This window comes from Scylla paramamosain, chromosome 44 (assembly GCF_035594125.1).
Source record: "Scylla paramamosain isolate STU-SP2022 chromosome 44, ASM3559412v1, whole genome shotgun sequence".
Lineage (NCBI taxonomy): Eukaryota > Metazoa > Arthropoda > Malacostraca > Decapoda > Portunidae > Scylla > Scylla paramamosain.
In genome coordinates, this window is record NC_087194.1 from 8,790,993 (window position 1) to 8,804,892 (window position 13,900).

Below are 13,900 nucleotides of genomic sequence, written 5' to 3' on the forward strand. Positions count from 1 at the left end.
AAGGAGGAAAAGGATCATCATATGCGTTACAAGGCATTTTGGCTCATATTTTTAGGTTAAGTAAGTATTCCATTCTATATCCCTAACTAAAAAAAAAAAGTCGGGACGATGACATAATCTCAAGAGACCACGCCCCCTTTCCTGTCAGCGCCGTAGATAAAGAATATGTTCTCGTAACGCAGTCTCGACACCGCCACTTGACATCTGACTGCTGCACTGATAACATAAATGTATAACAATAAAAGAATGTTTTAAAACATGTAGATTTACATAAATTTTTGTATAACTTGTCTCAATATCATTGCTAAAGCTTTCTATCCACGATTAAGCAAACCGTAACTACTGATTCAATAAATACGAGGTTGTGAATAAATAAGTTGAGTTTTCCCGCTCTGTCTCTCCGTCATCGCCACCACCAGCACCATCTCCTCCTCCCCCATCCTCTCTCTCTCTCTCTCTCTCTCTCTCTCTCTCTCTCTCTCTCTCTCTCTCTCTCTCTCTCCAGACAATAACCACCACCACCACCACCTTTCCTTCCCTCCTTGCTCTATTTTCTCGGCGCGGTGTTTAAGAAGGCGTTGCAATTAACTATTTTATAATGCCTTTAGCCGTCTATAATGACGTTTCCAGAGTGAACCACGTGGAGGCGGATCATTTGACATCCCTTACACACACACACACACACACACACACACAAACACACACACACATATATATATATATATATATATATATATATATATATATATATATATATATATATATATATATATATATATATATATATATATATATATATATATATATATATATATATATATATATATATATATATATATATATATATATATATATATATATATATATATATATATATATATATATATATATATATATATATATTCTTTTGTATTTGCAATATTTTTTATTAATTTGCATTTTTTTTCTTTTTTCAATCATTCAGCCTCACTATCATCATTTTCATCACTGCTATTGTCTGAGGTGCTCAGTTCAATTGATTTTTTAAAATTATTTTTATGTAGGAAGGACACTGGCCAAGGGCAACAAAAATCTAATAAAAAAAAAATGCCCACTGAAATGCCAGTCCCATAAAAGGGTCAAAGCAGTGGTCAAAAATTGATGGATAAGTGTCTTGAAACCTCCCTCTTGAAGGAATTCAAGTCATAGGAAGATGGAAATACAGGAAGCAGGCAGGGAGTTCCACAGTTTACCAGAGAAAGGGATGAATGATTTAGAATACTGGTTAACTCTTGCGTTAGAGAGGTGGACAGAATAGGGGTGAGAGAAAGAAGAAAGTCTTGTGCAGCGAGGCCGCGGAAGGAGGGGAGGCATGCAGTTAGTAAGATCAGAAGAGCAGTTAGCATGAAAATAGCGGTAGAAGACAGCTAGATATGCAACAGAGCGGCGGTGAGAGAGAGGCTGAAGACAGTCAGTTAGAGGAGAGGAGTTGATGAGACGAAAAGCTTTTGATTCCACCCTGTCTAGAAGAGCAGTATGAGTGGAACCCCCCCAGACATGTGAAGCATACTCCATACATGGACGGATAAGGCAGAGTAAGCAGCTGGGGGGGGTGAAAAAAACTGGCGGAGACGTCTCAGAACACTTAACTTCATAGAAGCTGTTTTAGCTAGAGATGAGATGTGAAGTTTCCAGTTCAGATTATAAGAAAAGGACAGACCGAGGACGTTCAGTGTAGAAGAGGGGGACAGTTGAGTGTCACTGAAGAAGAGGGGATAGTTGTCTGGAAGGTTGTGTCGAGTTGATAGATGGAGGAATTGAGTTTTTGAGGCATTGAACAATACCAAGTTTGCTCTGCCCCAATCAGAAATTTTAGAAAGATCAGAAGTCAGGCGTTCTGTGGCTTCCCTGCGTGATATGTTTACCTCCTGAAGAGTTGGACGTCTATGAAAAGACGTGGAAAAGTGCAGGGTGGTATCATCAGCGTAGGAGTGGATTCGACAAGAAGTTTGGTTTAGAAGATCATTAATGAATAATAAGAAGAGAGTGGGTGACAGGACAGAACCCTGAGGAACACCACTGTTAATAGATTTAGGAGAAGAACAGTGACCGTCTACCACAGCAGCAATAGAACGGTCAGAAAGGAAACTTGAGATGATGTTACAGAGAGAAGGATAGAAACCGTAAGAGGGTAGTTTGGAAATCAAAGCTTTGTGCCAGACTCTATCAAAAGCTTTCGATATGTCCAAGGCAACAGCAAAAGTTTCACCAAAATCTCTAAAAGAGGATGATCAAGACTCAGTAAGAAAAGCCAGAAGATCACCAGTAGAGCGGCCTTGAATCTTCCTGTTGAAGATAGATTAAAAAACTTTAGATAGGCAGGAAATTAAAGCAATAGGACGGTAGTTTGAGGGATTAGAACGGTAACCCTTTTTAGGAACAGGTTGAATGTAGGCAAACTTCCAGCAAGAAGGAAAGGTAGACGTTGACAAACAGAGCTGAAAGAGTTTGACTAGGCAAGGTGCAAGCACGGAGGCACAGTTTCGGAGAACAATAGGAGGGACCCCATCAGGTCCATAAGCCTTCCGAGGGTTTAGGCCAGCGAGGGCATGGAAAACATCATTGCGAAGAATTTTAATAGGTGGCATGAAGTAGTCAGAGGGTGGAGGAGAGGGAGGAACAAGCCCAGAACCGTCCAAGGTAGGGTTTTTAGCAAAAGCTTGAGCAAAGAGTTCAGCTTTAGAAATAAATGTGATAGCAGTGGTGCCATCTGGTTGAAATAGAGGAGCGAAAGAAGAAGAAGCAAAGTTATTGGAGATATTTTTGGCTAGATGCCAGAAATCACGAGGGGAGTTAGATCTTGAAAGGTTTTCACATTTTCTGTTAATGAAGGAGTTTTTGGCTAGTTGGAGAACAGACTTGGCATGGTTCCGGGAAGAAATATAAAGTGCATGAGATTCTGGTGAGGCTTAATCCTGGAAGGCTTAAGTACCTTTTGTGGGCCACCTCTCTATCATGTATAGCACGAGAACAAGCTGTGTTAAACCAAGGTTTAGAAGGTTTGAGACGAGAAAAAGAGTGAGGAATGTATGGCTCCATGCCAGACACTATCACCTCTGTTATGCGCTCAGCACACAAAGACGGGTCTCTGACACGGAAGCAGTAGTCGTTCCAAGGAAAATCAGCAAAATACCTAATCAGGTCCCCCCAACTAGCAGAGGCAAAACGCCAGAGGCACCTTCGCTTAGGGGGATCCTGAGGAGGGACTGGAGTGATAGGACAAGATAAAGATATGAGATTGTGATCGGAGGAGCCCAACGGAGAAGAAAGGGTGACAGCATAAGCAGAAGGATTAGAGGTCAGGAAAAGGTCAAGAATGTTGGGTGTATCTCCAAGACGGTCAGGAATACGAGTAGGGTGTTGCACCAATTGCTCTAGGTCATGGAGGATAGCAAAGTTTTAGGCTAGTTCACCAGGATGGTCTGTGAAGGGAGAGGAAAGCCAAAGCTGGTGGTGAACATTGAAATCTCCAAGAATGGAGATCTCTGCAAAAGGGAAGAGAGTCAGAATGTGCTACACTTTGGAAGTTAAGTAGTCAAAGAATTTCTTATAGTCAGAGGAGTTAGGTGAGAGGTATACAGCACAGATAAATTTAGTATGAGAGTGACTCTGTAGTCGTAGCTAGATGGTGGAAAATTCGGAAGATTCAAGAGCGTGGGCTCGAGAGCAAGTTAAGTCATTGCGCACATAAACACAGCATCCAGCTTTGGATCGAAAATGAGGATAGAGAAAGTAGAAGGGAACAGAAAAGGGGCTACTGTCAGTTGCCTCAGACACCTGAGTTTCAGTGAGGAAAAGAAGATGAGGTTTAGAAGAGGAGAGGTGGTGTTCTACAGATTGAAAATTAGATCTTAGACAGCGAATGTTGCAGAAGTTAATGAAGAAAAAGTTGAGGAGGGTGTCAAGACACTTAGGGTCGTCGACAGAAAGGCAGTCCGACCTGGGGACATTTATGACAAATATGTGTTCAAAAGCAATGTCTCTCTTAATGTAATCTTCTTGAATATTTCTTGCATGTTCTACGCATTTTTTCCAGTCATCTTGAGTCAGTAGACATACAGGATGAGGCAGTAGACACCTGCCGAAAAGATAATTACTCCCAGTGAGGTCTAAAGCACTATTCAGGGAGTGCTGTGAACTTATCATTAAGCCCAGCTTTGACCTCACAGAACGTTTTCCTTTGTGTCTCACAACACAAGGGGCCAGTCACAGCCTGCCCTCTAAGGACAACTCTCTTCCTCTACACAAAACTACAAGCACCTAATAACACACACACACCCTTCACTCAAAAATTTTAAAATCATCATGGCGACTCCTAGCCTCGGAGTCCCCATCTGGGGAGGGGATCATAAATGTCCCCAGGTCGGACTGCCTTTCTGTCGACGACCCTAAGTGTCTTGACACCCCCCTCAACTTTTTCTTCATTAACTTCTGCAACATTCGCGGTCTAAGATCTAATTTTCAATCTGTAGAACACCACTTCTCCTCTTCTAAACTTCATCTTCTTTTCCTCACTGCAACTCAAGTGTCTGAGGCAACTGACAGTAGCCCCTTTTCTGTTCCCTCCTACTTTCTCTATCTTCATTTTCGATCCAAAGCTGGATGCTGCGTGTATGTGCGCAATGACTTAACCTGCTCTCGTGCCCACGCTCTTGATTCTTCCGAGTTTTCCACCATCTGGCTACGACTACAGAGTCACTCTCAAACTAAATTTATCTGTGCTGTATAACTCTCACTTAACTCCTCTGACTATAAGAAATTCTTTAACTATTAACTTCCAAAGTGGAGCACATTCTGACCCTCTTCCCTTTTGCAGAGATCTCCATTGTTAGAGACTTCAATGTTCACCACCAGCTTTGGCTTTCCTCTCCCTTCACTGACCATCCTGGTAAACTAGCCTTCAAGTTTGTTATCCTCCACGACCTAGAGCAATTGGTGCAACACCCTACTCATATTCCTGACCGTCTTGGAGATATGCCCAACATTCTTGACTTTTTCCTGACCTCTAATCCTTCTGCTTATGCTGTCACCTTTTCTTCTCCGTTGGACTCCTCCGATTACAATCTCATATCTGTATCTTGTCCTATTGCTCCAATCCCTCCTCAGGATCCCCCTAAACGAAGGTGCCTCTGGCGTTTTGCCTCTGCTAGTTAGGGGGACCTGACGAGGTATTTTTTTCTGATTTTCCTTGGAATGACTACTGCTTCCGTGTCAGAGGCCCATCTTTGTGTGCTGAGCGCATAACAGAGGTGATAGTGTCTGGCATAAAGGCGTACATTCCTCACTCTTTTTCTCGTCCTAAACCTTCTAAACCTTGGTTTAGCACAACTTGTTCTCGTGCTATACATGATAGAGAGAGGTGGCCCACAAAAGGTACTTAAGCATTCCATCACCAGAATCTCATGCACTTTATTTTTCTGCCCGGGACAATGCCAAGTCTGTTCTCCAACTAGCCAAAAACTCCTTCATTAACAGAAAGTTTCAAAATTTTTCAAAATCTAACTCCCCTCGTGACTTCTGGCATCTAGCCAAAAAATATCTCCAATAACTTTGCTTCTTCTTCTTTCCCTTCTTTATTTCAACCAGATGGCACCACTGCTGTCACATCTATCTCTAAAGCTGAACTCTTTGCTCAAACCTTTGCTAAAAACTCTACCTGTGACGATTCTGGGCTTGTTCCTCCCTCTCCTCCACCCTCTGACTACTTCATGCTACCTATTAAAATTCTTCGCCCTCGCTGGCCTAAACCCTCGGAAGGCTTATGGACCTGATGGGGTCCCTCCTATTGTTCTCCGAAACTGTGCCTCCGTGCTTGCACCTTGCCTAGTCAAACTCTTTCAGCTCTGTCTGTCAACATCTACCTTTCCTTCTTGTTGGAAGTTTGCCTACATTCAGCCTGTTCCTAAAAAGGGTGACAGTTCTAATCCCTCAAACTACTGTCCTATTGCTTTAATTTCCTGCCTATCTAAAGTTTTTGAATCTATCCTCAACAGGAAGATTCTTAAACATCTATCACTTCACAACCTTCTATCTGATCACCAGTATGGGTTCCGTCAAGGCCGCTCTACTGGTGATCTTCTGGCTTTCCTTACTGAGTCTTGATCATCCTCTTTTAGAGATTTTGGTGAAACTTTTGCTGTTGCCTTGGACATATCGAAAGCTTTTGATAGAGTCTGGCACAAAGCTTTGATTTCCAAACTACCCTCTTACGGTTTCTATCCTTCTCTCTGTAACATCATCTCAAGTTTCCTTTCTGACCGTTCTATTGCTGCTGTGGTAGACGGTCACTGTTCTTCTCCTAAATCTATTAACAGTGGTGTTCCTCAGGGTTCTGTCCTGTCACCCACTCTCTTCTTATTATTCATTAATGATATTCTAAACCAAACTTTTTGTCCTATCCACTCCTATGCTGATGATACCACCCTGCACTTTTCCACGTCTTTTCATAGACGTCCAACCCTTCAGGAAGTAAACATTTCAGGCAGGGAAGCCACAGAACGCCTGACTTCTGATCTTTCTAAAATTTCTGATTGGGGCAGAACAAACTTGGTATTGTTCAATGCCTCAAAAACTCAATACCTCCATCTATCTATTCGACACAACCTTCCAGACAACTATCCCCTCTTCTTCAATAACACTCAACTGTCCCCCTCTTCTGCACTGAACATCCTCGGTCTGTCCTTTACTTATAATCTGAACTGGAAACTTCACATCTCATCTCTAGCTAAAACAGCTTCTATGAAGTTAAGTGTTCTGAGACGTCTCCGCCAGTTTTTTTCACCCCCCCAGCTGCTTACTCTGCCTTATCCGTCCATGTATGGAGTATGCTTCACATGTCTGGGGGGGTTCCACTCATACTGCTCTTCTAGACAGGGTGGAATCAAAAGCTTTTCGTCTCATCAACTCCTCTCCTCTAACTGACTGTCTTCAGCCTCTCTCTCACCGCCGCTCTGTTGCATATCTAGCTGTCTTCTACCGCTATTTTCATGCTAACTGCTCTTCTGATCTTACTAACTGCATGCCTCCCCTCCTTCCGCGGCCTCGCTGCACAAGACTTTCTTCTTTCTCTCACCCCTATTCTGTCCACCTCTCTAACGCAAGAGTTAACCAGTATTCTAAATCATTCATCCCTTTCTCTGGTAAACTGTGGAACTCCCTGCCTGCTTCCTGTATTTCCATCTTCCTATGACTTGAATTCCTTCAAGAGGGAGGTTTCAAGACACTTATCCATCAATTTTTGACCACTGCTTTGACCCTTTTATGGGACTGGCATTTCAATGGGCATTTTTTTATCGGATTTTTGTTGCTCTTGGTCAGTGTCCCTTCTACATAAAAAAAAAAAAATAAATAAATAAAAAAAATAACAATATTGATAGCTTTTTGAGTAGTCTTGAACATTCTTCATGAACTGCTGGTAATTTGAGATTTTCTTCCTCATTTCTTGTTTGATTTGAGCCCATATAAGTTCTACTGGATTAAACTGGCAATAATAAGGTGGAAGTCGGAATACGTTATGTCCTGCAGCAGCAGCAAGCTCGTCTATTTGTGAAGCTGAACAAGCTGATAAAGTTCAGCTCTGGTGTGTGAAGCGTCATGGGAAATTTTGTTGTCCCATAGCCACTTGATGATATCCCCTTTTCTTGAATTTCCTGAAGGTGCTTTGTTCAGCTGCATGTTGTGGTAGGGAGCGTTGTCCATGATAATTAATGATCGTGGAGGGATATCAGGCATAAGTTGCTCCAAAAAACATTTTCTGAATGTATGGCTGTTCATTGAGTCATGATAATCTCTTTTATTTCCATACTTGGACTTGAACATTAAGAGTCCGCCAGGAACATAGCCTTCAGTACTTCCTTCATGAAGAATGATGAACCTGCCACCTCTACCGGTTTTTGTGTGCGGTCCAATTGTCCCCTCCTTGTTTGTCCAGCACTGTTCAACGCTGATATTTTGGTTTACCCAGGTTTCATCGAGGTAAATCTCTGGCCTTGGGTTTTCACTATGCCTGTTCATATTCGGTTCCCTTAGGAATTTGTTTCTGGCAGCTACGATGTCTGATCTCTTTCTCCATCAATATAGCTCTGCTGTTACAGTGTTTCTTATATCAGAATCCCAAACTCTTCAGCAATGTGCGTAGGCTTGTTTTTCCTCCTTTGAAGTTTACTGGTGGTTCCTTAAGTTTCTGTAGCAGTAGGTGAACTGTAGGCAGCTCTCCTCTCTCATAAAAGGCCAGAATTTCTCTTCTTATTGTTTCCTTGTCGAAGTCATCAATGCGCCCAAGTACAGGTGACAACCGGTTCTGATGGAGTGGTGATTGTATAACTCCTCCTTCACTCCTCTTGCCCTGGTGTATGGAGTTGATGACAGCCTGTGAAACTATCGTTGCCTCAGAGGTTTTCTTCACCATATCTTCTACTGGCTCTTTCTTGTCCTTATCGAAGTACTTGAATACAATGAGGACAATATTTCTTGCTTGACTGACGAGCCTTACAGTACCAGCTGGCCTACCAGGGGTTGGGGTATGGCTGGACAGTGGAGTGGGGGACGCCATAACCTTTCCTCTCATGCAAATGATACGATTCTGGCGCGACAGAGCCCAGGCGCGTGCCCGGCTTGAGTGCTTGTCGCCATTACCGTAAAACATTCATACATAATTGAAGATCCCCCTGAAATGTAAAGTTTCCGAACTCTGATAACGGTATCAATGTAATGAATTACACATGAGAAACTTAAATATGAGTTTCGGTAGACTTGTTATTTGTTACGAAGCGAAAACTAGTAATTAGTGTACTCAAATATATTGGTTAATTATCGATCATATTACAGATAACGCTGCCAGACGTATGAGTAAAGTAGGGAGGGGGCGTGGCCTCTTGAGATTCTGTCATCGTCCCGACTTTTTTAATATGTCTATATGCAGTTTGTAGCCAGCTTACCATGGTTGAAAAAAAAAAAAAAAGATGCAGCTGCGCCATGAGTTGAGGGCAGTGGAAGAAATTATTGATTTAGTTTCTTATTATGCCACCGCTTTCTTAGGTTATTTCTACATGATGTATATCCTTTTGGGCATGACCGCTCTTGATCATGTTTTTCTCTTTCTGCGAGTTCAAAGAGTTTGAAGACGTCTCTACAACTAGGACATCACCCTAATTGATCTTTCCTATTAAACGTTTTTTTAAGCGCCTTTTTCTTCAGTAGCTTCCTTTATATTCATAAGGTTTTTTCCACTGTAATTTCTTGATGTATCACATTTTCTCTAGACATCTCAAATCTGCTTATGAAGTTTTCATAATAAGATTTTTTTTTTTATTTATTGTTTATTTTATTTTTTTTCAAATTCCAAGATTCATTTGACGCTGAAATTCATAATGGTTAGCTTTTCACGTAAAAATTTATCTGAAGCTTTGTTTTTTAGTATTATCGCCAGGTCTGAGTAAACTAGACACTAAACGTTAGTTAATGTGTATCCGGCACAATACACTTTCAGATGATCAATGATGTGCTGGGTCCTCCACTTCATCCTGATGAATTTGAAGTCAGCATGAGATTAGGTAAGTGCAGAATTTCTTGTTTGTTATAAATTAATTAGTTACTAAAATTTTTAATGCATCACACTAGACATGCAATCGTACCACGCTAGGTGTCGATCTTATCTCTTTACCATTCATTAGGCAACAAATAGTTTCCTTTAAATCAGTCTGTTTAATTTAACACGCTTACTCTAAACAGATAATCGAGTTGTGACGAATCACCAGAAGTGATGTTATAATAACTTTTGTGAGTTCTATAATAACCACAGAATACATAAAATAAAAACAACTCAACTTGCACAAGTTGTTGTAAAAAAGGATAGAGAAACGTCACTTCATATCTCTGAATATGCTTGTCACAATAAGTTTTGTTCCAGTTAATCAACTAAAAATTACACTATGTAACAAAATTTTACTTTTGTCTTGTCCTTGGAACAAACCATAATTTTCCAGTTATTTCCATCTAAACAAAGTAGAAAAAAAAGTTATTTTGATCCTAAAACTTTGCTTTTGTGGTTAGAACAATGAATTTACACTTTTACCTTATTTCATTATAGTATGAGGTTACTAATTGTTTTCATGTTAGGTAAAGGCCTTTGCAAAATCTCAATTGCTTATCTAATTGCTTTTGAAATTTTGCAAATAAGTAAAAAAAAAAAAAAAATAAATAAATAAAAGAAAGAATATAAAGTGTTCTTATTTTTTTTTTTTATTTTAATAAGATCGTTCTTGAACTGACCAAACCTAGAAAGAAAATGATCATATTTAGAAGAACTTGTTTACATTTCAGAAATCTCAAATCTTCCAAAATGTTCTACCAGACACTCTTAAAAGTTTCTAGAACATTTTAGAACATTCTATTCAATGTAAACATTTCCAGAATATTCTAGGACTTTCTAAAATACAGTAGAAATATGTAGAAATATCAAGAATTTTCTAGAATATACAAGAGTTTTCTAGAAAGATTCAGAATAGTAGGTTCAAGAATATTCTAGAAAAACTGAGAACATTCTGGAACACATTTTAGAAAGACTAAAAATATTCTAGAGTACTGCTTGCAGACCACTAATCAGTTCTGCTTTGGCTGCCTAAGAAGACACATCACAAGAGGTGAAATGGCATCAAGAGGCTGCAGTCATTCTCCATATCCATTCTGCTACTTATGTGATCAATTCATCAAGACAAGAGCAAAGAACTTCTCTGTGACAGCATCTAGAAAAATGGTGAAATTTAGCTATTTTTGGAAAAAAAAAAAAAAAATAAATAAAATAAATAAATAAATAAATAAATAATAAAAAAAATAAATAAATAAAAGCAACAAAAGCAAAGTTTGACAGAAATAACGGACGTTTTCTATTGTTTTGTAATGGAAAGAGCTGGAAAATAACACTTGCTTGTCAAAGACAAAAATCGTGTTACATAGTGTTATCCAACGTCTGTACAGTTATCACGTTTCCACAAGTTTGTTCACGTTATTTGCAATTTTTTTTTTTTTTTTGCGAACAATTTTTACCTTACTGCTTTTTATTTATAAATTTTTCTAATTTGTAACCAATCGTAAGAATTCTAACTTATTCCTATACCAAAACAACCTGGTTTACATTTTTTACCAGTCGTATTTAAATCATTTCATCTCGCCATCTCCACTCTACTTCTCAGTAAACACAGGGTGTTTTAACCTATTCTGTTGAGATTAATTTTCAGTCCATGAATCATCGTAGTTATTCCTTCCACAGACACTAACCTAGCTGCGTCCATTCTGTGTATATAATGTGCATAATGAGACTAAATTTGTACAGCATAATCTCAGAGGTAGTATAAGTGTAAGTTTCGATTCTTAAGGTTATTCAAATTATCTAATGTATGTTAGAGCATAAGTTTGAAAAAATAAATTGAGCAAATGAGTGACCAATTAGGTAGAATTTTGTTGGTGCCTGTTAATTTCATAACATCCTGACTCGAGATCTCAAGGAATAGTAGTGAAGCAAAGATCGAGAGGCCATTCTGTGTAGTTTTATCTTAGCAACTACGTTGTGCAAGTGTATAGCAATGCAAATAAGCACATATTTCAGTTTTAATAAAGTGTACAAAAGTGGTTGAAAGAAAATAAAAAGCAATAACTTACAAAAAATAATAATAATAATAACCGAATAATCTGAGCTAGGGACTGGCATACTAACTAAAAATATGAGGAGAGCAACTAGATAACGGAAATTCAACATAGGACACAGAAATAAAAAAGGCTCTCAAAGTAATTTCAACAATTTTTGCCAATTAACGTTGACTATGGTTTCTCAAATGTAATAAGTATCAAAGCGTCATTAGCAGTCAAAAGAACTGATGAAATCAGCAGCTGTGATGATATTAATTTATATTCAGTCTAACTTGTGATCTCTCAAAAATTTCTGATTAATACAAAGCAAACTTAGTATTGTTCAATGTCTCAAAAACTCAATTCCTCCATCTATTATCTTGACACAGCCTTTCGGATAACTATTTCCTCTTCTTCATTTACAGTGAACTGTCCCACTATTGTACACTGAATATCCTTGGTCTGTTCTTTACTTATAATCTAAAACTGAAAACTTCACATCTCATCTCTAGCTTATCACTCCACACCGCCACCCAGGGCTGTGGACCACTGAACCACTGAACCAATGAATCGCTTGAAGTGTAATCCTAACACACCACTAAAAGCACGCATTAATAAAATAAACAAATAAATAAATTAAAATAGCACGTAGTAATATGCGAAAAAATAATCTTGAAAAATCTTTCTAATTTACTTAAACTACCAAAAAAAAAACACCTCACGTTAGTACTGAAGACACATCTGACACCTTTAATTCGCCTGCAAAGCTTTATATCTGTACAACATTCAAAGACATCATACCTGTACTAAAAAACACACCTGAATACCTTTAAATCACCTGTAAACCTTCAGTCATATCATAGCTGTATTAAAAATATAGCTAGGCACCTTTAAATCTCTTGTACAACATTCAAACATCCCATACATGAACCAAAGGCACCTGCAGACTTGTCTCTCCCCTTAGGACACTTTCCTCATTACTTGTCACTTGTCATCTGTGCAGTTAAAAACAGAGAAAAATTTCAATTACAGAGACTAGCTAAAATAAAAATCATACTCATTTTAATTTTGAAGGAGGGAATGTCAGGCTTATAAAGGATAATTAGGGATCCTTAGCGTCACGTCCTCTGGGAGTGGAGCCGACATGTATCTGTTTTGCGTCAAGATGCGGCAGTTACGAGCACCGCCTCCCGCACGTTGGCCTTAAACAGCTTCTATGAAGTTTGGCATTCTGCTGAGTTGTCTCCGCCAGTTTTTGTCACCCCCAAATGCTAATTCTGTACAGGGGCTTTATCTGTTCATGTATAGAGTATGCTTCACATGTATAGGGAGTTCCACTCATACTGCTTTTTTAGACGGTGGAATCAAGGGCTTTTCGTCTTATCAACTTCTTTCTTCTAAATGACTGTTCAGCCTCTCTATCTCGTCGCCGCAAAGTTGTATTTCCGCTATCTTCTACCGCTATTTTTATGCTAACTGGTCTTCTAATCTTGCTAACTGCATACCTCCCCTTATTCTACAGACTCTGTACACAAGACTTTCTTCTTTCTCTCACCCCTGTTCTGTCCATCTCTCTAATGTAAGAATTAAAAAGAATTCTCAATCATTCATCCCTTTCTCTGGTAAACTTTCGAATTCCCTTCCTGTTTCTGTATTTCCTCCTTCCTATGAGCTGAACTCTTTAAAGAAGTAGGTTTCAGGACACTTATCCTTTACTATTTGATCATTCTATTTGACATTGCTCTGGAAACTGGCATTTAAATGGGCCTTTTCTTTTAATTAAGATTTTGTTGACTTTAGCCAGTGGTTTTCTCACTTAAAGAGAAAAGTTACTACAAGGGAAAATGCGGAAACTTAAAAAGATAACACTGGATAGGTTTGCAGAATGTTACAGTAACCGGCCCATAGTGGGCCATGATGCTCTCAGCCCTCCCTCTCCCACATAAGTCACAATTTCGTTATTAAGAACAGACGCAATAAATTCACCCCTGTAAATATATATATATATATATATATATATATATATATATATATATATATATATATATATATATATATATATATATATATATATATATATATATATATATATATATATATATATATATATGACCACTAATCTTGTTCCTCTCACAGTGGCTTTGCTTGCTTCCCTACATAACTTGCTGCGAGGCTCAACTGTGGGGTTACATGGTCGTTTTGGACTTTTGGGCCATGACCACAAATGGTCACAATATAA

The 13,900-nt window shown here is 38.9% G+C and overlaps 1 protein-coding gene across 1 annotated transcript in view; it reads left to right on the forward strand.

Moving 5' to 3' along the window:
- The window catches only part of LOC135093916 (zinc metalloproteinase nas-4-like), a 73,300-nt gene that overhangs the window by 23,766 nt on the left and 35,634 nt on the right, over positions 1-13,900 (forward strand). Inside the window, exon 3 of the mRNA XM_063993583.1 lies at positions 9,527-9,590. Within this exon, the coding sequence (XP_063849653.1) occupies positions 9,527-9,590 (64 nt within the window). The remainder of the gene's footprint in view (positions 1-9,526; positions 9,591-13,900) is intronic.